Source organism: Ascidiella aspersa, chromosome 4, assembly GCF_963924565.1.
Source record: "Ascidiella aspersa chromosome 4, kaAscAspe10.2, whole genome shotgun sequence".
NCBI lineage: Eukaryota > Metazoa > Chordata > Ascidiacea > Phlebobranchia > Ascidiidae > Ascidiella > Ascidiella aspersa.
The window spans coordinates 14,746,826-14,770,866 of NC_139450.1; the positions used below are offsets into that span (position 1 = coordinate 14,746,826).

Genomic DNA, 24,041 nt, shown 5'->3' on the forward strand with positions numbered 1-24,041 from the left:
TTATACAAGTAGCAATCACAAAATTCACCATTTTAGTTTTCCTTAACCTCTTTCCCAGATGACAGGGTAGACTGGTCTGCTTAAAACCTTTTTTCCGAGTTTATGGCGCTTTCATAGTTTGAACGGTATATTTGCACATGGAATGGCGCAACCGGATTCAGAGAATGGCACATACCAAGGCCACTCGTGACGAAGCAGAACTTCGTGACCTCTCTGCTTATTCCAACCCACAATATATTTACCTTAACAAGTTTAGCGTAGCGTTACTGTAAGATAGAATGAATTTAACTTAAATGCGACAAATTTAGCATATTGGTGCTTTTTGGCCACACCTCAATTTTGTTCATTAAGTTTTATTTCCGTGGAGCTTTGTAACACAACAACTTTTTTTAGTAGGCAAATAAAAATAGTTGACTTTACTATATTTTTTATTCTAGTTGCCATTTGTTATGCTAAAGTATCCAGGCATTACATAACATGTTTTGTGTGTTTTGAAATTAAAAATATTATGGAAAAGTATAACAAGTTATTTAAATACAATTTTTCCAACTTCAATAAACGAGAGTTAAGCTACCCCGCTTCCCGAAATAGTTATAGCCGAAATAGTGTTATATATGTTTAAACAGCCTAGCACCAGGGAACTCCAGACATATTTGCCGTTTCAACGAATGCATGATGTTTTTGCGAATGGCCATCTTTTGTAAAATTAACACCTTTTGAAAGAGTTTGGTTGTAAAATGTTTTAAATGACAAGGTCAGTAACACGCCAGAAAACATTATGGTAAAATAGGTAAACCCATATCAAAGCATTAACAAGTAAATCACAAGCTGTAAACTTACGCGGCTTTGTATTCGTATTTAAATATCATTTAGTTTGATCAACGATTTTCTCGCGAAAAAAGAGCTCAAAAAAGTAGGGGCGGCTAAAAGTTGCCCCCCGGGGGACGAGCAAGGGCGCACAGGGAAACACACGAATGCGAACTGGAGAGGGTAAGGGGTTCGGGATTATGATGGGACGAGGGTAAGGGGTAAAAGTGGGCAGGGGAACGTAAAGAGAAACAAGACAATCAATATCCTGCGTACGAGAATAATCGGCGCGGCGGGCACAAAATCACTGATACAGTATAATAAAGGGGAGAAGGCTAATATTAATGAAATTTTTTATTAATATTATTATTAATCTATAATACAAATGAGCTCAGTACATACGAGGGCAGTCAGTCGATCGAAAAGCATCCGACGCCGCTCGGGCCGCATGCAAAAGCTGCCAGGAACGACGACGGCGATAAGAATCAGGGGCGAATCACGGAAACGACGACAAAGACAAAGGCGTATATAGATATGCGAGTGAGTAACGAGAAAAGGCGAGGCACGCTCAGGCGTTGTCCTACGAAAGAACCTTCGAGAAAGTCACCCTAAAGGGACGAAATACAAACATGCGCGCGTGTGTTGTTGGCGTCGCTTGCACGACCAAGGCAAATGCGGCGGGCAACTCTGATCACAATGTAAAGATGATTGCGCACTCTCCTTCTTCAAACACCGGGTTGATGTCGCGTTTGGAAAAAAAAAGTGACAATGTTTCATACAAAGTCATTCGATATTAAATAAGTCTTTATGCTGTTATGATTAAGTAGCAGTAAATTTAAGATTATACGTAGTTGGGTCTTTTCAAATTAAAACAATGTTTTTTCGATACAATGCTGTATGTAACGTTGGCAACGCAATGCGGAGGCAGGGGCTTTTAATGGCGGTCGCAGGTAACGGCAAATTCCGACTTGACCCGGCAAATCTCAATAATAAAGGAAAAGCAAAGCGCGAAAATTGGCCAAACAAAGGCACGGAAGCGGAACAAGGAGTTACAAAGCGCCTGCAAATACCAGCCTTCAACGAAACGTGATAAGTCTATAAATCCTATAGCTCTACAGCGACAAGCGTTTTCGGGAACCACAATGGCGCTTATACGTGCGGTTGTGCCCGATGTACGAAAGATGCTAAAAGAGAAATAAACGGCAGTGTTCGTGCTGCGAACGACTTGAATGTAGTTGTTTGTATGCTTCGAAAAATATGATGGCCACAATTGGTTTGGTTTGTCACGCTGGGCCCCGTAACAAGTAATTTTGGACGACGCAACAAACACTTGGACGTTGAAACGACGTGTGGATTTATTCTTCTTCTGTGTAGGTAAATAATCTGTGGCTTTTTAGTTTTCGGTCGCTTTTCAAAATTCAAACCTACTCCTAGGAATACTGAATTTAAAGTAAAAGGCGGTAGTAGGCGTTAGGGTTTTCTACGGTGCTAAATAACGGTCGGGAGCGTTGTGGTCGATCACCCTTGAGCTAGATTGCAAACCAAGCGTTGCCACGCCGGACAACGCCCCGAAGTGGAAACGCGGGTGAATGCCGGCGTGGAGTAACCGCGAAGAATCAATTTTTTTTTTTAAAAAAGCATCGCTACTGTACCATAGAAGCACATAAATTTCGTGACAAATGCTGCAGATGGTTGGTTCGGCGGCTAAAAGCTTTGCTATTCAAAAGTATGGTAGTCTACTAAAGAAATTATACCTCTACAAGCGGGAACAAGCATTGACATCGTGCGCAACGGACTTATGTGATGAAACTTACAATGGGGAGCAAGGTTATAACGAACAGCGGACATTCTTGGAAATACCACACGGTAGTGCTAGTGCATATGCTAAGGCACTTAGTTGGCGCATACAGTAAGCACAATGCGTAGGGTGGGTTTTCAGAAAGGCTCGAGCTAACGCGAAAGCAAGAATAACAACAACTAGCGGCGTAAGGAGATAAAAGCTCCCCTTTTGCGCAGGCAGGGGGTGACGGTTCGAAAATAAATCGACACAAAACAAGAGAAACGAAAAATCTTCATAACCAATACTAATGCTAGGTATAATGTTTGTGGCTCCGTTAGGTGGCGTGGTTGCAGTGACAACGCTGGGGACGCTGTAGAGGCCACTTGGGGCCAGCATGAAGCACGACAAGGTTGTGGCGAAAGTGTCTCTTTCAGGCGAACTGCTGCATGCCGTTGGCCTTGTCTGGCAGCCATGTTGCTGCGGGGTTGCGCGGTTAACATGTGAGTAGTTTCCGGTAGCAGGCCGCCGGCCTTGCGTTAACTGTAAGACAAATTTAGATTACTAGGGGCCACCATTATTTCGGTGTACAAATCACGCCGGCGATCTGGGTTAGTTTTCTTAACAGAACGAATCAGACGCCAATGGCGTTACATTTTTTTCAAAAGCGAAAAAAACGGTATTTCGAGTGTTAGCCACACCCACCTTGCAAATGAGCGAAAGCATAAAAATGAAGAAAAAGCTATGCAAATAAAAAAAGGCGAACAATTTTCTCATTATCAACGATGGGTGACGGACTGCGTGTGGCGAATAGTCCAGCGTTGTGTAAAAGAGAACAAAATCGCCTCACCGAAATCGACTTAAGCCATCTACGAGTGGTCGCCTTTGTGTTTGGCACTGTCGCTGATCGTGGTCGGACGGCCGCTGTCCGACCGACGCAGCAGGGAGGTGACGCTCTTGCGCCCCTGTGCGGGCTGGCTGTTGGATCCGCTGGCGCCCTCGTGCGGGCTCAGCGAGAAGCGGTGCGACTTCTTGTCTTTCGACTTTGACTTTTCCTTGGAACGTAGGCTAAAGAGAGGCGAACCTGCGTGGCTTTTTGAGCGGCCCTTGATGAACTCTGGTATCTGAAGTCGCTCGGACGAGCTGCGTCGCAAGTTGGTGGCCGGGTATTCGGTAAGGTTACTGGGTGTGGGCAGGGTGTTCAGCTTGTCCATGGAAACCGCCGCCGACGGACCAGTGTTGGGGTAAAACTGCGAGTCGGCCAGCTCGTTGCCGTCCAAGCTACTGTTGGAGCTGCCCGGACTTCTGTTAGGGAGACACCGCAGATAGTTTTAAATTCGATATTCGACAAACACGCTCTTTCGCCTGGCGCTAAATCATGCGTTGTTGATGCTGTTGTTGGTGTTGTCGTTGATTTTGTCTTTGACAAAGCCACATGCTGGCAACAAAACGAGCAGACAAAACAAGGAAACCAAAAAACAACATAAAGGAAAAGAAACGAAACCAAAACTAAAAACACCAAAATTGAAACCAGGATCACAAGTGGTAATCTGTTCTGCTGCATCAGAAATATTTAAAGTGAAGGTAAGAAAAATGAAAAAAAAAAGATTGTAAAGAATTAAAAATAATGTAGTATTTAAATTTGTATAAGCGTGTAAGTTCCTCTTACGAAAAATACTTTATGCATAATATTACAGGTTTTGCAACGAAAATAGTTCCCAGCCTAGAATTTTTTTTAAAATCAAGATCCAGCATACAGCATCGTTTGAGCTCGTTGTATTGGTTTGTCGTTGGAAATAAAGTTAAACCAAGTAAAAGGGGTTGGTCCTGTTCCGCGACTTTGATTGCAAGAATTTTTCAACCAGTTGAAAACGAAGGATTAAAGCACGATTATCTGCTTTATCGCCAAACTATTACATCAACACGACTAATATGGTTGCTTAATAGCCACGAATTTTCTTTGTCGTTATCTTGGGTAAGATTGAAAACAGCAGGTCAAAGCAAAATTGAAATCACCACAAGAAAAACAGTGGTATTTCAGAAACAGAATGCCGGCAACAATAAAAAGAAGTATTTTTTAAGCAGCAAGAAAGCGTCTTTGGCGTCTGATTTGATGCTGATTGCGGCACAATTTGGTGTTTCGAAAAAAAAATGGTTTGTGATAACTTTTGTGATTTTCGTGTAAAATATAAAATGCACAAATCATAATGTTAGTTAACACAACGTAAAACAAATTGTTTAAAGGTGGTGCTTTGTTAGGAACTTGTGCTTAGGGTACAGATATTCACAACTGCCCCAATAAGAAACCAAAACCATACAATTTTTTTGCGATCATAAAAATAAAACATAGCTAATCGGTTAATCACGTAAATGTAGTTGGAAGAACATTAAGCGATAATGTTCGTATTAACAGTTAACAGGCAAAATATAGGAAATACTATTACACTGGTAAAAATATAGAACAAGGTGCCTTCCAGGATAGCGGGAAGAAATTCTACCTCTTTTCGCTCGCAGTCTTTTGTATTCGATCCGACGGACCTTTGCTGCTCGATTTCCTCGCGGGTTGGTTATACCTCATCGAGGCCACGCGGGGAGAGTTTCTAAGTGGGAAATATTGGCCTCGGTTAGGCGAGGTTGTTACTTAAGCGTTTTGTGTCGATGTTTTGGAGTCAGCAAGCAATTTAAATCGGTAGATAAACGTTAATGGATAGTCTGTCATGTAACTAAATATTCTTATGCGGAATATTCAATTTCATCACTAATTATCATTAGCAAACCTACAAGCAACTTTTTGGTGCTCAAGATTTATATAACAGGGGACTATTGTTCCAAAAAAGGTAAATAAAAGCGCCTAAAAATCAACTTTGATCAGTTTGATCACAAACAATAAAAAATAATAAATTAAAAATAATATCAAAGAATTTTTTTTAATAATTTACACTGTCCAGTTTATTTATGACACAGTCAATTAACACTTGTGTCAGGTTAGTACTGCAACCGAAACATCGCGGTTATTTTACTTTCGAATTATTTTCAGAATAATTTCAGCAAGCTATTTGAAAATATAAAACCCTCTTACCGCCCCGTCGCCGCCCCCAGTTCACCCACAGGTTGCGGGGGAGTTTTCGGGATTTTCTTGGACAGCTGACCGACCCACTTCTTCTGGTCTTCGGAGGAGGTTGCACGAAGGAGCAGTTCTTTGGCAGTGTTTCCATCAAAATTTACTAAAATAATAAAGCTGAAATGTTGACATTTGTAATAAGCCGACTGTACACCCAGGAGGGCCTACGAAGTAATTCGGAAAAAGTTATTTGTTAACCTAGATTTGGATGCATTTGCCATGGCGCACATCTGATGTATGTTTTTAATGATTTTTTTCTAATTTAAAGAGTGGCTTGATTTGGAAATTTACTTTTTTATGGCGACACATGACAGCAAGTTACTAGAAGGGTATATTCAAAGTATACGCTATGACATATGCACAGGACGGTACCGACGTTAAATAGGTTTGTCCGCAAGCATCTATTACCCGCCGTTGGAAACTTACCTTTGCAGGGTGCGATGACATTTGTTTCCAAATGATCTCTGTGGTACTTTTGCCGGCACCCTGGTGAAATAAACAACATCTATTTGTAAAAAAAGTCGACTTGAACAGACACAAAGATAGACATGCACATTACACATTGAATATCACAACAACTTTATTGTCTCATTTGCTTTGACACCATCTATCGGAAATAAATTAATTTAGCGACCACAAACACTGGGGACTCTTCCTACGACCACGCCAATCACAAAAGGTGCTCGTTTTCAGCACACCCACATCAAAATGAGCGACAAAAAAATAGTTAGAAACATTTCGCCACTTACGTTGGCACTCGATGGCCGGCGGCGCCTTGATAATGTTCCAGAGCGGCTTGGGGCACACGTCGCAGCTAGTGGGCAGGTGGTACATTATGGGCACGAAGCTGTGGCCCTTGTGGCTGATGCGGTCGCTGTTCTTGTTGTGCTGTTCGGGTACTTCGGGCAGTCCAGCGATCGCGGGCTGTCCCATGTCGCTGCGTCTTTCGCCCTCGTTCGCGTACAACAACTGCATGGGGTGGAGCGCAGTTTTAGGATTTGAAATTGAAACAAGGCGAAGAATCCTATGACTACAACTCCGATCGAACGCTTACCCACTATCGTATTACTTTTAACGAGAACAATAGCCGACAATTTGTGAGTATTTTACGTTAATTAATATAAAACACACTGCTTATTAGGGCGGGTCGCGAATTCACTATTTTTCAAAATCACCTGCCTCATATTGATTTTGATAGATAGACACCTAAAACCGTTGTATACAAAATTTAAGCTCATTTGAACATGTATCGGTGTGAGGAAATCGAGAAAAGTTTCCGAAGAAAAGTTGACCGTTAAACTTTACCTGGAAAATAGTTGGGATCTCCTGCGGCTTGGCTCTTATTGCTTCGGCTTGCGTCACCGATCGGACATGGAAGAGTTTTCTGCAAATAATACACAGTTTAAACTTTATTTTTGTAATTTTTAAGATTGACTTTCCTTGCGGTTGTGGTCAGCTGCCATACAGTGGGTTTTAATTACCACCCCAGCACCTTTTCACAAACCATGCAAGTTCTAGTCAATCCCGAATCTTATAAAAATCGTACGAAAACAGGATTTTTGGAGCAGCTGACAAATTACTTACTCGAGGTCGATCACCATGCTGGGGTTAGAGCTGTCCTTGTCCTGCTCCGAGTCGTAGAAGAGGATTTTCTTCCTGCTCACCACCACGAACTGCCGCTTCCAGTATCCGTGCCGCTTGATGTTCTTGTTGTTTGGGATCGACAGCCAGCCTTTCAGCGTCGTTTCTATGAAGAAAATGTTTTTCGGTTATAAATGATGTCTGGTCGACAGAGCGGCGTTCGTTTTTCAAACCATTGGTTTCTTTTTAAAACGACCAAACTTACAGTGTTTAAACAAACGCCCGGGTATTACAAGAATGCGCGACTAGAGGAACTCGCTTTTTAGGGAAAATTACTCGCAGTAAAATCATAACACAGTTATATAATATTCTGGCAAACTGAACCATTGCCAATATTGTGGAAAAGGCTTATAATTGATACTATTTAACTGGGCAACACAAATATCCCATTGTTAATCGTTTTAGGGCAAATTTTGCCATAATTTGAATTCCGTTTTGTGCGACATTTATTGTTACTTATTAACTAAAAAAATTGCCAGTGATAAATTACGTCATCGGCTTCGTGAAAGCACTATTATTCCTTACTGCACAAAACGCCAGTGGTTAACGACTAAGATGAATGTGTATCAGTTATTTAACTGTCTTCGCGTAAGCAATAGGTCTACGTAGCAATACTAATCGGTAAAGAGTGCTACTATTTTCCTCGTCTACTGACCACCGTGGGTATTGTCGTCGATCCCGGTGTCGCTGTACATGCTCACTGAATCGATGGCGGGCACAGCTTGTAGCTGCATTCTTAGCATGTCGATGTCCGATTCCTTGCTGTCCACCACCATCTGCAACTCGTTGCAGCGGATGCTCTCGTCGGAAAGTTGCTGCCAAAAACAAACAGAGCAATAAGTACCAATCGAAAGCTTGCTAAGCGATAAAAATTAGGCATTTGATCTAAAAGTATCAGTAACCTATCTGTATAGTACGGCACGTTTATAATGATAAATGTGTTTAGAATCCACATCTTTAACTATGAATAACTAAAAATGAGTTATGATTGTAAAACTTCTTCAATTCGTCAAGCAAAATGTCCGCTGTGTTTCTTACATGCGGTCTGTCAATCGCACACTTTATGACCATCTTATCCTTCAAAATTATTCAATAAACTGGGGCCCACCAAATGTCCACAATGTTCATATAGTAAAAAGACACATTTCACAACAAAAATAGATCCTTGCAATGTGGCAACTAAGCCGGGCTTTGACGAATAAAGTTTGTTTTACTGTGAGTAGTTTATATATATGGAATTTGCTTGGATACGGATATGACTAACGCTTCTTTCCGACGCTATTATTTCTATATCATCCCAGGTGGTAATTCTTCCATTTCTAATTCAGAAAAATAGAATGGTGAACTAGGACTGTGTGATTGTCGATGTCCCACGCATCTATCACAAAAACAACGTTCTGCACGTTTTGTACGCCTGCTCTAATCTTTGGCGCCAGGTCAACTACTGACCAATTGTGGTAACTAACTATTTAATCAAACTAAACAGGGATAAGAGAGACCGTTGGAATACGAATTGACTTCAAAATGCAAATTTAATAATCTCGAACTGGTGTCACGTTGGGATTTAAAAGTAACCTTTTTAGGTCAACGCCAGAACAGCTAAAACACGAGCTGCCGACACTTTTACATAACGCTTATAAAGCACAGGGGAAATTCCCTTTTGCGGCATGACGCTACATTTCACGGCGGCAGGCCAAACTATGACGCCATGGTTTAAGAGGCAAATCAATTAGGGACCCTATAGTGTAGTATTGAGTCCAGGCAAGGCCGGAAATAAATGGAGTGTAATCATTACCAGGGTTCTTTGTGAGAAAAAACGCAAAGAACAGCTCCGGGAGTATAGCAATAACTTTTTATATTTGCCGTTAAATTTATTACAATATGAAAGTGTGTTTTTACCTTTCGCCTGGAATTTGTTGCTGTAGGATAGTTAACACGTTAACTTATTTCTATATAACATTAAGTGATACCAGTTTTTTCTTCGTTTAGCAGTTAAAGTTTAAGTACACAACTTAAAAACAAAATGTACAAGAAATTTATATAATCTGAGTCATTATGGCATGAAGAAAACAACATCTCCTGTACATTATATTTATAACTAATGTAACTATTTCTCTCTAATTCAGAAGAAAAAAACTTGAAAAAAAAATTTAATCCTAATAAACAACAAACATACAGCATGAATGGCATCCAAATCCTGTTGGAATCGTACTGATAGTTGACCTATCTTTTCTTTTTCTTGCTGCAATTCTTGCTGCAAGCGACGACATTCCTTCTCTTTTTTGCGGAGGACATCTGCAGACACCTAAACAAGAATATTAAAATCCAAAATTCAAACCTGTAGTGTACATTTAGACCAAACCCTGGCATGCATGCTATTGCTACAAACAGCTTTCCAACACTTTTGTGTGCCAATGTCAATGTAATTGTTTTTTTTTGTTTTTAGTAACGTTTATAGAACATGGCCATACAAAAGAAACACAAAAAAGTTACAATTACCTTTTTGCGGTTGTCCTTGTTCATGTCCTTTCGGTTCATGACCTCTGCCAATTTGTTGACAGCTTGCATTTTAAGCATTTTTTCGGTGGCGAGCTGCTTTGTAAAGTTCGCCTTAGTTGTTGAGATGTCAGTCTGCTCTTTCTTCAAAGCTTCAAGTTCTAAAATTCAAGAAAAGGCATAATTTAATTAAGAAACTCCTGTTTAAATGAAATAATATACACTTCATAATAAAAAAATCATACTGGATGAAACTTTTAAATCAATACCATTCAAAAGCTGATGTAATTTTACTAGTTTACATTATAGTCCCAACATGTTAGTGTCTTGAGTTTAAGTCTCATCACAGGTTAGTTTAAAATAGACCTGTAGTTGATTTAATTAGAATCTAAAATCAAATTATTCTGACAAAGTTCATTACAATATTGTAAAGATTTACAATGTAACTGATGCAAATATTGGTGAAAGAATTAACTAATAGAAATCTAAATGTTTATGAAAATATATTGGCTCTTTTTTACAAGTTAATAAACAATTAATTCAAACAAGAAAATAACCTTCAAACCAGTGGTTCTTAACCTTCTCTCTAGCCCAGCCCCTTTTGTAAATGTCTGTGCCTTGCGCACCCCCTCGGATATTAACAAGGTATTATAAGAAAAGCAATTTGGTATTTGTGGATTAAAATAAGGCACCAAGCAATTCTTATCACATCATGCCTGAAAAATTTTGCTTTTATTTGCTTAAATTGGCTGAAATTTAATTTAGGACACATGACGCATTGAGCACACAACAATTAGACTGTGCTAAATATTTAACATTTTATCAAGATTATCTTTTTGCCTTTTATCAAAATGTGTTAGGGGATTTGACTCGCTTGCTGTAAGGCTGCATATAAAACATTCAAAAAGTTCGCACAACAAGAAAAACATTATAGATTGCATTTATCATGTTTCAAATGGTGTGACTTACAATATTGCCATATTGCAAACAAATAATAGACCCGTGAATACGGAGCAACAGATCCTTGTGCCAGCCTGTTGTCGCAGAGAAAAATGTGTAAGAACATTTCCAGAAAGCTGAACAATTTTATCTTATTGGCAAAAATTTTAATTTAAATGGGGCCGTAATACTTGTAATAGTATATTTATTAAAACACAAAACATACAATGCTATGCAAAGAGACTTTGAGCTAAAATATGTTTACGAATAACAACAAAAAAAACTGTAAAATATTCAGCCGTAGGGCCTGGTGTAATGGCCTGGTGTCTGACCCCTATGCACAAATTAGACCCCGTCAAACTGTACCACATTGTTCTGACCAAACAAAGCCCACATCGGTTGTGAAAGAAGCAAGTATATTCTAAAGAGCCTAGACACGTCAAACTTCAAAAATTGCTCAATCTAAAGTGACGCATTGTTCATATTCTGCTAATATAATCAAAACAAATATTACTTGTCATTTAAAAAGTGAAAAGACTTAAAAATATCTGTTTTCCACCAATCCATACAATAAGGATCAAAAAGGGACTAATGCAGTGCTTCTTAACCTTTTTAGCGCTCATACACTTTTGAGCTTTTATGAAATTTTCTCGTACTCCATGTCTACGATGGTTGACAGAAGTAAATGAAATTGTAATAATAGGAATTAAACTCAGTGTATTTATAAATTATGTGTTGATTGCATGCATTAAAAACAGTCATGTAAGCTTAACAATATTTCAAGGCTTTTTTATTGTTGTTATTCGTAAATCATGCATTCTTCACAAATGTGCCTAAAGAGCGCATAATTTCATACTGCATGTCGCACCCCCTGCTTTGGTGCTTTCTACCACCAAGGGGTACACTTACCCTGGGTGAGAACCCTTGTTTTAATGAGATATTTCTATGGCAAATAATTTCATTAATATACGAAATTTCATTAATATAAAATATAAATAATTCATAAAAAATTATAAGTTACCTTTATTCGATGCTTGGAACTTTTCTTGAAGTTGTTCTTTTTCTTTCTTTGACTGTTCATTTTGCAAATCAGCATTAGAAACTTTCTCCTTTAGCTGTACACAATTAAATATAATAGTATTATAGCAAGCAACATACTAAATAGTTAAAGTACCATTTCTCGGTCATGAATTTATATTTCTTTTATATATTTTCATTATATTTTGCAAGAATTATTTGATTGATAATGTAAAAAAAAAACTTATTTAACAGATTAAATTTTGTTAATTAGTTCGATGACCAAGTAAATCATATTGCATATATTTTTAAATAACTTTAACCAAACAAAAAGTGGAAAAAGAATTATGTCACAGTAATAATTAGTTGCAAACAGACAGGGGTGTCACAAACTGTGTTAGCTTGTTGTGTTGTATTGAATAGGAGGTGGGTGTTAATTGTTGTTTATCAGTCATGATACCAGGCAAATGGAAGCCTACAAAGACAATACATGCAAATTAACAGGCAAGACATACACAAGTCAGAAAAGGGCACAGGCAAACTACATTTCAAACCAAAACAAAATCTAACAAGCATGCAAACTATTTTTCTGAGCAAATAACTTTTTTGGAAATTAAATCAGGCATCTATCCTGTAAACCAGATAAACCATACCTTTATTATAAGACGTAAAGAGGTTATTTTGAAAAAAAAAACATCATGCATTTTTTTAAGCAGCATTCACTATTATTATTTATGAATCAGCCAAGTCAAAAAGATTAATTGTATTTTACTACAGCAAGCATCTAGGTGTACTTGTTTAATTGGTATTTTATTTGGTATAAAACCATTTGTGTGCAATTAGTGCAGGGAGATGTTTATTAAAGCAATTTGACCTTTTACATTACAAGAGCTTAGTTCAGCTGTGGTATTTACTCTTTATATGGTAATAAAAGTCAAATGTACCTCTATGCCTGTGTCTTAAAAAGCTTTCATTTTATTTACCATTACAATTTCATATATCAAAAGTAGGAATTTATTTTTTATATTAATATGTAAAAATTAAAAAAAAAATCTTTTAAAAACTATCAGGGTTTCAAGGTGAAAAATAGTTTTTTTAATTTTGCCCGGTTCAAATTATTTTAGTATTTTTTTTACATCTATTATTTGAATAATGACCTTGCCTAGCTGTATTGTAATTTAACCATCAAAAGGACAGACACATTTACATAACGTGGTCGACTTTAGACTACTTCACAGTACACACAGCACCTACAAACAAATTATTTATATGTAAAGTTAATAAGCTACTAAGCATATAGCAAGGTTAGTTTTGTTTTCAAATTGCAAGTAGCTTCAGCAAATTATTTCGCATCCCACTGAAAGCACTCACAGCCGTAATCTGTTCACTGTGGTCAGAGGATTTTTGTCGAAGGCTGCTCTCGAGTTCAACCTTTTCGAGCTGCAGGTGGACGATTTCACGCTCGTAGTGTGAGCGCCACTGCTCGAGGATGGTGTTGGTGTCTTGCACCATTTGCAGCTGGGTGACCACAGTGTCCCTGCAGGCGACACCGTGACAGCGGGATTAGTCAGCCAGTCAGTTTTGGTTTTCATTTTTTTTTACCTTTGTTGGTAAAGCGATTGCCAGCAGTTTTTCATTTGGCAATTTGTCACTTTGTAAGTGTGATTTACTTCAAAAAAAAAAAGTGAACAAAAAAAAACACAAATGGACATGCACACAGTTACTGAAACAAACAATAGACCACAGGCTGAAAGAAACAACAAAAATTGACCTGCAAAAACTGTGGTGAAAGAAAAAAAACAAGAACCACAGAAAGCAATGGGCCTCAAGCATAGTCATACAGCCACCATCTGGTCAAACATAGCATTTCAGGTGAAATTGTAAATGTTCAAGAATTGTTTGTGACCAGTGGTTGTGGTAAAATGTTGTGTAGATGTTCCCAGGTGATGAATACTTATCCAGCACTCACAGCCTGCATCTCTTGGCGGAGGGCATCCATCTGAGTTTGGTGCTGAGCGTTTATGTCCTGCAGTTCTAGCTCGAGCTGCATTCTCTGTTTTTCCTGAAGTGCCAGGTCGCTTTCGATGCCGCGCCGCCGCACCTGTTCTTGGTCGGCCTGACTCAGGGCCACTGACAGTTCTACTTTAGCACTTTGCCTGTTGGTGTGTTTAAATGTGTGGTGATGTGGTGTGATGGCAAAATTACAGAAAGAGCTGATTATTTTACTTCATTTTCATCAACTATAATGTGTACAATGCCTTAAACTAAAAAGTGTGGCATGTGGGCTAAATAGTGGTATTGTTACAATTATTAATTTTTGAATGAACAGCAAAAAAACATGGTCTTCAATGTCAATGGTCTGAAGTTACTAAAGTAAAGTGGGACAATCATTACAATTTTCTGGCAAGTCAAACCTATGTCAACCAATATGACATCATATAAATCTAAATTAAATTAAAAATATTTACATGTTTGAAAAAAAATGTTTTGCAATGATTTATAAAGTTATCCTAGATAAATCAAGATCCTATGTTCGCATATACTGCAAATATACACAGTTCACAGGGTATTATTAATGTAAGAACACACATAAATATAACTTCAAAGATGAATACAGAAGCTTATACCTTTCATCCTGCAAAACAGTGTTGTTGTATTTTTCATTGTTAGCTTTCTTTTCGAGTTCTTCCTTTTCCTCCTTTAACTCTTTTACCTGTGTTTTATACAGGGTCTGCAAAATGACAAAAAAGTTATGGTGAGTTTGCAATTTATAACTTGGTCCTGCTTCTTTGATTGATACATGATCAGGTTTAAGATGCAACAATAAACCAAAATTTTACAGAAACTAGCTTTTGAAAAAAGTAATAGAATATGGCTATTTAAGTTTTAAAAAGCAAATGGTTAATGACAGGTATACATTAGTTGATTTTTTACATTTCGAGCACATTTAAAAAGTTTTATGTAGTGTAGTAAATTTTTACTGTTAAATACATTTCCTTAGTTTTGTCACTCAACTCATATTCGTTAGATGGTAAAACCAGCTATAACCAGTGAGGGGAGGAAGGGATATTACATGTTTAGGAATTTTGCAAAGTATGGTCAGGTAAAAAACAAACTGGTTAAGTCGGCCGAACCTTATAACACAATGTAAAATGCGCACAGGGCATAAACCTACAGAGAAATATTGTTCAGCTTCCAGCTGATCCTGAAGTTCCCTCATCTGTCCGTCAATATTTTGGCGTTCTTTCTTTACCTTCTGCAGTTTTCGTTCTAATTCTACTTTGTCCTCCAGATATTGCACATTATCCTGTAATATAATAGCACAAATCGCTTGAAAGTGATAAAAAAAAAGGATTATTTAATACTTTATGTTTTTTAAGTTGAGTAACCCAATAATAAAAGCCATAAAATTGTGGGGGGGAAATCAAGTAAAAAAACTATTTTAAGAACACATCCTCTGGATATTAGAAATATTATCAACAAATAAAAGTGTAATAAAAACACACACATTTTTTCAGGCAGCATCTTGGCCACCTGTGTGATATGACATCCATAGAAAACTGTTTATATTGCATTGTAGAATCGAAACATAATTTTAATAATAATAAAATTAAATATGCCATTTAGGCAAGTAAAAGTAAAAGTAGTGTTAAACAAAACATATTAGGATTTTATTTTATTTTGAAATTATGCACAGCTACCAGGGTCCATTGAAACAGGATGTTTGGCAACACAAAGCATACAATTTGCAGTAAACGCAAGTAACTGCTAGGTAAATTGTTAAAATAGGAGTAAAGTAAATACTTAGACATCAATTTGCAATTTAGGGCGATAAAGTTAGGTGGATCAACAAAAAAACAATACAATAGGCTTTACCTTGTTGAATTGTGTTTCAGATGCTTTTAATGAGCTAATTTCACTCTTGAGGTTAATAATTTCAGTTTGAAGCTGGATTTTGTGTTGCTGCTCCTGATTTTTAGCCTCTGACACTTCTTTTTTCTGCAAGAATATGTAAGCAATAGATACATATTTGTAGGTTTAAAATAAAAAATGAGTAAAGTCTTTGGACATGAAAGAAAAAGTACCTCTATATCAAGCTTTTCTTTCTGAGTAGAAAGCTGCTTCTGTTCATTTCTTGCTTGTTGTAAGTCATACTCAAGTAAGGTAATTTTCTTTCTTAACTCCGTTGTCTCTTGTTCAAGAGCTATGCGTGAATTCTTTTCTGCAGACAACTGCTTCTCGGCAGCTGAAAATGTGTAAAATTTAGCCTTATATGATCTACTTGGATTTACTTTGAACAAAGGTAATAGAGTCACTTTTTATTCTACAAATTTTAATACCTTTAAGTGCTTCTGATTTTACTCCCTCAATGTCGCGATATTTGCGATTCCTTGCATCAAGCCGTGCAGTGGTTGACTGATGCTCAGAGGTGACTTTTTTGAGGTTTTGCTGCAGTGTCCGTATTTCAAACTCCATGCTTGTTTTCGACTGAGTGCAATAACAGTTTGATGAAATAGTTTTAGTCTTAATAGAAACTAAACATAAGGTAACTGTTTTATTCAATGTGTTGTCTGCCACAGGTTAAATTAATTAACTTTGAAAGACAAACCCTTTCTAGTGCAGACAACTTGTCTTGTGCTTGTTTCCTTTCACCCTCCACCTTGCTAATTTGCTCTTTTAACCTCCCAGTTTCATGTTGGAGGCTTTTGACATGATCTGAAACAAAATTAATCAAATTTTAAATATTGGAAAAATTTAGCAAATTGTCACTGCCATCTTTCTAAAAGAACATTTTTTTATAGATTTTCAAAATATAAGCAAATTAAAACAGAAAGAGAATGCTGCATCGCAACATAGGGATTTCAAAGTTTACAATAATTATTTTCCCCCACATTTCACATTGTGCATGGCATAAATTATTTATAAATATTTATTTTGCAATGCAAAAACCTTGTAGATCAGTAATACGGTTTTCTCCCTGAGTTTTCTCCTGCTCAAGTAGACTATCAAGTCTAGATTTTGCACGGTCAAGGGTTTTTGCCTTCTCTTCCACCGCCGACAGTTGTTCCCTGAGTTCATTGTTGGATGCCTCCAAATCGCTGTTCGCCTGACGAGAAAGCAAGGTATTGCAATTACCTGCAGTGTTAGGTTGATTGCAAAAAAATAAAATATATTTACAACTGAAGAAAGAACGAAATGCAGCCTTAAAGCCTAAAGCACACAGTTTTTGAAACTATTATTGTTGCAACAATGTACTCAAAATAGACCGATCACACAACATTACCTTTTTCAATTCTTTTTGTGATTTCTGAAGTTTAAAGACATTTTCGCCTTGGCTCTTAACTTGTCGCTGAAAGTCATCCAACTTTTGCTGATCCGAGCGGGCGTTTGCTTCAGCTTTGCGAAAATCAATATTCTGCATTCTGAACTCGTCCAATTGCTTCGTTAAGGATGAATGTTCACTTTCAAGCTAAACAAACAACATTAAGTGTATTAAATTAAGATGATAACAAATGAAGATAATACAACTACCTTACTGCATTAATTAGAACAGAAATGCAGGTAAAAATATACAAATTATAATCTACTCCACATTAAAATGATAAAAATAATACATTTTCTTTTGCAGAGCCTTAAAAAAAAAGATGCTTTACAGAGGTAAACCTGTTGGTTGAAATATTAACCATGGGTTCAACAACCGAATCAGTTTTCAAATAAGTCAGTTAATAACTAAAACATGACAAAACATTAGTTTATGTCAAAATCCCTTAGTTAACATTAGTTTAATTTTATGACAGGAAACCTTTTTTCTTTTCTCAATTTCTAGTTCGAGCTTCCTTTGGCTGTCCTGCTGCTTGTGTTGCAGCAAAGTGTTGTCCCGTTCAAGCTGCCGAAGCTCTGATTCCTTCATTTTGCGACTTTCTCGATCTGACTCCATTGCATCCAACTTTGTGGTTGACGAACTTTAGGAATAAAATAAGGTTTGGATTAATAATTATTAGATGGTGCTTAACACTTCATTTAAAAATGGCCTCTAGACAACTTTCCATGTTTATTTTAAAAACTGCTGAAACAGAAAAGAAAAAAGACACAATTCTTTACATACCAAAGTAGACATTATGCCTTATTATAAGCAAACACAGTATAGCAGACAAGTATGACAGGCAGTTTAAGGCTTGTAAACAAATAATGAAATACTGGAAAACTATGTTAAAAAATTTTTTTGTAGATACTGCGAATACAGAATAAAGACAAAATTATTCACAAGCTTGGATCTGTTAAATATAAAACAAGAATACAATGTTTAGTTAAAACACAGACAAAAATAATCAAAAACAGGAAAATCCTATAAAACCAATATATAAACAATGACTTGAATTCAGACATAGATAATATGGAACAGTCCTTACATTAATCACATTACATTAATCACAGCCAGTCTTGAACACAACAACTAATGATATATAAAGTATTAATTTGCTATACACTATTAAAGCTAAGACCACTTTTAAATATAATCCTAATAAACTAATAATTGGAAAAAAATTACACAATTTCTTAACAGCGACGTACTTGTACTTTATTTGGATTTCATTCTTTGACTTAACTTCATTTTTTAGTTGGTTTTCCAGGTTTTTTATTTTAGTTTTGAGCTTCTCGTTGTCCTAGAAAATAAATATTTACTTAACCAAAAAAACAAAACAACATAATCTATACAAGATTAATATTTACCTCATCAGACACTGGAGTAGCCGTACCATTCTTCTGAAAAAAAAACACTCTTAATCAACTTTGTTTTTTTTTTAATTAAAGCAATAAAAAATAGACCTAAAAGTAACAATAAAATATTTTCCATCATACAGACTTCATTCAAAACAAATAAAAAAAGTATTGATATTCATTACATTTATTTATCCAGGCAATAAAAAAATGATAAAATATTTTAACAGTGTTGTACTTCTCTGTAGAATGTGTTTGCTTATTAGGATACAAAACAAAGTATATATCAGGGGTGTCCATAAAGCGGCATGCATGCCAAATGTGGCATGCAACCTAATAAAAGATGGCATGCAAGCCCCAACCAAAATATTAAATTTGTTATAGAGCCAATTGTCAAAAAATACATCGCAGCAATTGTGACACCTAACAATTACTTCTGATCTTATAACATTATACTGTAGTGGAAGCTAGCATTTATCTAATTATATAGCTTGGTGTGAAGAAACAAGAAGCAAAATTCAGCTCACCAACAGACACTTAGATGCAGTAATAAATGCACATTGCTACTACACAGTTTAAGGCCAATCTTGACTGAAAACAAAACGTTTGCAAAAAAGTAGGTTTGGACAAATAATTATGAATGGTTGGCTTGATTAAATAAACAAATGTTTTTTATGTGTAAATAAACATTATATATATATATTGCACACATAAAAAAATCAAATACTAGAACGAATAAGTTACTAAACTTTGGCAAGGAAAGAAGTCATAAGATAAAAATTGGCACATCAGCATGTTTGAGTTGGACACCCCTGCAGTATAAATAATGAAATACTGGTATAACTTACGCTTACTGCATTAGGCATGGTTCCGTTGTTGTATCTTAAATAAAAAGCACAGATTTATATTTCTTATCAAAACTTAAGTTTTAAAGAAAAAGAAGAACAGTTTGTGTAACAAGAATTAGTACATATAATATAAATGAAACACAAAAACAGGGTTTTTACATTGCATCACTTGAGTACGTAAATCCAATGAATGGTAGGTGATTTCCAGTAAAGGCCTTTGGCGTTGGAAAATGTTCATTATCTCCCTTTTCTTCCTCAATATCATCAAAGTTCCTTGTGTCTGTGTCTCCACTTAATTCAGGTACAACTGGAGCCACAGCTAAAATCAAAAAGATAAGTTATTTGCAGTACTTGGAGCATATATATATTGACAGACCTTGTAAATACAGGGCCAAAACGTAGGAACACAAGGACCACAATCCCATTTTTGACCCAGAAATGGTAGGAACTAATTTCTTCATATGTATTTCAGCCCTCTTTTACATTATATCATACTAAGCGACTCTGACACAAAAAGTCAATAGCAAAAATCTCATAAACCAGATTTTTTGAAATTGTATAAAAAGGATTTATGATTTTTCAGGATAAGGTAGTTAGTTGAAACGCAAAAGCAGATTATCATGCAAGTTATTACATTTGCCATTTACTTATTTATCACATCACATATTTATATTAAAAATCTTTTTAAATGAGCACAGTGCTACATTTACAAGATTGATTGAGTTTTGCTTGAAATTAATACGAATACTCCTGTGAACAATTGTTTGGGAGCTAAGCACAATTTTCTAGGAATAAAAGATTAAGTTCTGGGATGTTGTGCACCTTGCACACTACCTGACACATAGATTCCTAACAAGAGAGGTTATACCTTTTTAATTAATGTATATTTTTTAAAATGAAAGATTTTACAATGGAGGAACTTCAATCTCGTAATCATAACTTTAAACATCAATAAAAACATGGAGGCAGTAACAGTACAATTTTATTTGTGACAAAAAATAAAATTTGTACAAACTTACCATCACGCAGTGTTTCAAATGTCCATTGGTCATTTTTAAAAAACTTTAGCTTTTTGATTTCATCAACACCATTGTTGCCAAGACGCTCTTTCCTACAATGTAGAATCAAATGTTTATACATTTTCAGACACAACTGATTCTTATGCCATATTCGTCTAAGAAATGGCAGGGAGGTTAAATGTTTAAAGTTGCTAATCAAACACATATTCATAAAAAAATTCAAAAATTATTCCTTAATGTTGTGATGTGGATCTTGTTTTTTTTTAGAATGCTGTCATTTAGAACACATGCTTGTCAAATTGTGATTAAAATAAACAAATATAATAACTTTTTTATGTTAACGAATGCACACCTATCTGTTAGAAAGCCACATATTAACTTCTTTGCATCATTTGACATCTCAACATCATCTGGAAATTGTAGGGAGTTTTTGTGATCCATGATCTTGCCATAGGTTCCAACCAAGGAATCGGCATAGAATGGAGTATCACCAACAAGCATTTCATAAAGAAAGACGCCCACCTTAAGAATTAACAATGTTGTGAAAAATTCAAAAACAGGACTAATATAAAAGTGTGTACTTACAGACCACCAGTCACATTCTCTGCCGTAGTACCCATTACCACCTTGAGATTTTAAGACTTCTGGTGATATATAGTCAGGTGTGCCGACCGCTGTATCAGAACGCACCATTCCTTGCTGTTGAAAAACAATTTTAAATACAAAAACAAAGCAAATGAAATGCTATTAAACTAAAGTGTAATAATGGTACCTCATCCATTTTCATACAAGTTCCAAAGTCAGCCAGTTTGACATGGCCGTGTTTGTCTAGCAGCATGTTGTCTGGTTTGACATCTCTGTGAATAAAGCAGTAACCAATGATAGGGCATTTTAAACACAAGCATTATGTCCTCAGCAATGCGATAGAAGTACTCCATTTGGATAACAATACAGAGGGTATAGATCAATTATTGTTTTATCTAACTAAAATCCTGAAATAACATAAAAGGCTATTCTTCTAAATATACCCAAAAGTGTAATAACACAGCAGGGTTACTTAGCAGTTTAAGACTCGTTCAGTATATATAATGCCGCTCATTTATCGGAATTGTTTTTTACAAATTATTTTTGGTACAAAAAAGATTAGACTTTCGTTAAATATAAGTTGCAGTTTTCATATTCTGTATTAAATTATGGACTTGCTTACTTTTAGACAATTTCATTTGTTTATATATATATTGCTTCAGCAGTAAATTTATGCATAGTTTTCTATAGAGTCAATTTAATATCATGAAAAGGTATATATATGCTGGCTCCTTAAAGTATATAAAATATATATAACAAAGAAGTAGTAAAAATTGAATACAATGTAAGGTTTTATTGGTAACCCATTTCTCTTCCTACTTTTGAGCTCTTATTCAATTCATTTCTGCCTAAGTGTCTATTTGTTGATTTACATATTGGGCAACACTTACTAACCTGTGAACGTAGCCCATTGCATGAATAGCTTCCAATGCCAAGACCACTTCAGCAGTATAAAACCTAGCCCAGCGTTCTGGCACATCATAGTTGGACATCAAGTTTACAAGATCACCACCTGGCATAAACTCCATTGCCATATATAAGTATTTGTCATCTTGAAATGAGTGTTCAAGCTGTTAATAAAAAAAATGTTTACAAATAAATAAGCGAGCGCCGAAGTCAGTATATAATGAACAAACGGGTTCCACACATACATACTTTCAACCACACAAATACACTTATCTATACAAGTAGCTAGTAAGGGTTCACATACAGTTTTGGACTATTTTGATTAACATACCTTCACCACCCATTCTGAATTCGCAAGAGCCATAATGTCTCTCTCCTCCCAAAAGAAAGCTGACTCCGACCGTTTTATCTGTAAGATGTTTACAAATTAAAATGACATAAGGAAAGAGATTCGCTGAGAAAAATAACTTACCATTTCAAATTTGCTCAAAAGCTTCATTGCGTAAACCCTCTTTGAAGGTTTATGTCGCACCAGCTGCACTTCTCCGAATGCCCCTCTTCCAATCACTTTTACCACATCAAAATCTTTTGATTGCATTCGTTTTGCTCTCAAAGTTTTTATTGGGTCGGAATCTAGAAACAAGAAAATAAACTATACTAAAAAGATATATGTTCTACAATCAAAGTAATACATTCTGAACTTACACCGATTTAAAAAACTCTCTACATTTTTGTTTCTTCGTAAAGCAGGAGTATCAAGATCTGTTACTAAGGCACTGATTCCATCCTGTTAAAGTTATAAGTGATTTTAGTATATTGAGGCAATTAGCACCAAGCACATTACAATGGATATATTACAAAATAATAACTATGGCTACCAAATAGAAATAACTTTATATTTGTGATTAACTTACCAGCAGAGCGTCAACACAAAGTTTAGAATGACTGTTAAGTACAGTGTTTGCAATTTCACGCTTTCGACTTTCATAAGCTTGCATTGTGTCAACCATGGCTGTTTGTACTTGGTGTTAGGTTAAACTTTAAAAATCTGCTGATAGGTAGTATTGTCCGCTTCCAAGGGATGTCTACCAGTCCACAATATCATTAACATGATACCATGAAAACTAACTGTATTGTTTATATTACCTTAAAATAAACCTTGGACAAGTACTGTAGACCAAATAAAAGTTTGATAAACAGACACATAATATAGTGTACAATTTATTGTTTTATCACAAAAAAATATATCTTATTGCTAAGTTTTCAAATAGTAACCTAACTGCAACAATATGATTTAAATAACCTTTACAAGTTATTAAATTAACAACAGCGTTACAAACCTAATTCATTACAATACCATAAATTTATTACAAAATGCTCACACAAAGATGGTTTTATAAAATTTTTGAAATAGATCGTTTGTGCCATAAGATTAAGTTGACATGCATTAGGAATTTAGGATATTCGTGAATTACTCCAGAAACTGGAATGATTATTACTGTTAACACAACAACAACAACTATCCTATAGACCAGTGGTTCTCAACCGAGGTACAGCGGTGCACTGGTGTGCCATTTCTAATGCACAAGGGTGCCAATATGTATTTGAGAATTTTAAAGAATCTGATTTTTGCTGAATTGGTAAATCTTCTTAATACAACTATTTGTGTATGATTAGAGACCATTAAATTAAATGACATTTTCCTAGATGTTTTAAGTTGATGTGTTGTTCCAGTTCCATTTATAATGACATTTCAGTAAAATACCGCCTTTAGCCATTCAAGGTTGAGATTTACTGCTATAGACATTATTAAAAAATTTTATTAATTGACATTATCAACCAAATAAAAATATAAACTAATGGTACTAAACAGATTTAGAGTTTGAGATAAAAGTGATTCTTAAATTGTGTGTGGTGGCATACTAGTGTACCATGAGGGATTGTTGAGTGTGTTGCCAACCTTTTCTAGTTTTAAAAAATGACCTATGCAGTTATCAAATAGGCACAAGACAAACAAGTCTTAAATCAACACTATTGATTATGAACTGATAACATAATAATGGAATTCACCTATTCCTTGCCGATGTATTATGGGTGAATGTCAAATTATAATTTGTTTTGTAAAAATATTCGATTTTTGTGTTGTAAGCTAAATAAGTTTGACA

General features: G+C 35.8%; 1 protein-coding gene across 1 annotated transcript; it reads right to left on the bottom strand.

Annotated features, from left to right (window-relative positions):
• Positions 1-837: 837 nt before the first annotated feature.
• On the bottom strand, positions 838-23,042 carry LOC146148107 (rho-associated protein kinase 1-like). Its single transcript, XM_083387826.1, has 35 exons — positions 22,791-23,042; positions 22,582-22,663; positions 22,349-22,509; positions 22,208-22,285; positions 21,865-22,040; positions 21,158-21,242; positions 20,971-21,084; positions 20,738-20,907; positions 20,386-20,477; positions 19,526-19,685; positions 19,367-19,400; positions 18,531-18,563; positions 18,372-18,463; positions 17,602-17,761; positions 17,083-17,268; positions 16,749-16,905; positions 16,408-16,514; positions 16,139-16,286; positions 15,884-16,044; positions 15,675-15,797; positions 14,974-15,105; positions 14,426-14,529; positions 13,768-13,954; positions 11,803-11,896; positions 9,846-10,003; positions 9,523-9,651; positions 8,002-8,161; positions 7,290-7,452; positions 7,011-7,089; positions 6,455-6,674; positions 6,132-6,191; positions 5,664-5,808; positions 5,083-5,184; positions 3,435-3,889; positions 838-3,127 (listed from the first exon to the last, which is right to left on the bottom strand). Exons 1-34 carry the CDS (start codon positions 22,884-22,886, stop codon positions 3,454-3,456), a joined length of 4,584 nt encoding a protein of 1,527 aa, XP_083243952.1. The 5' UTR covers positions 22,887-23,042; the 3' UTR covers positions 838-3,127; positions 3,435-3,453.
• Positions 23,043-24,041: the final 999 nt, after the last annotated feature.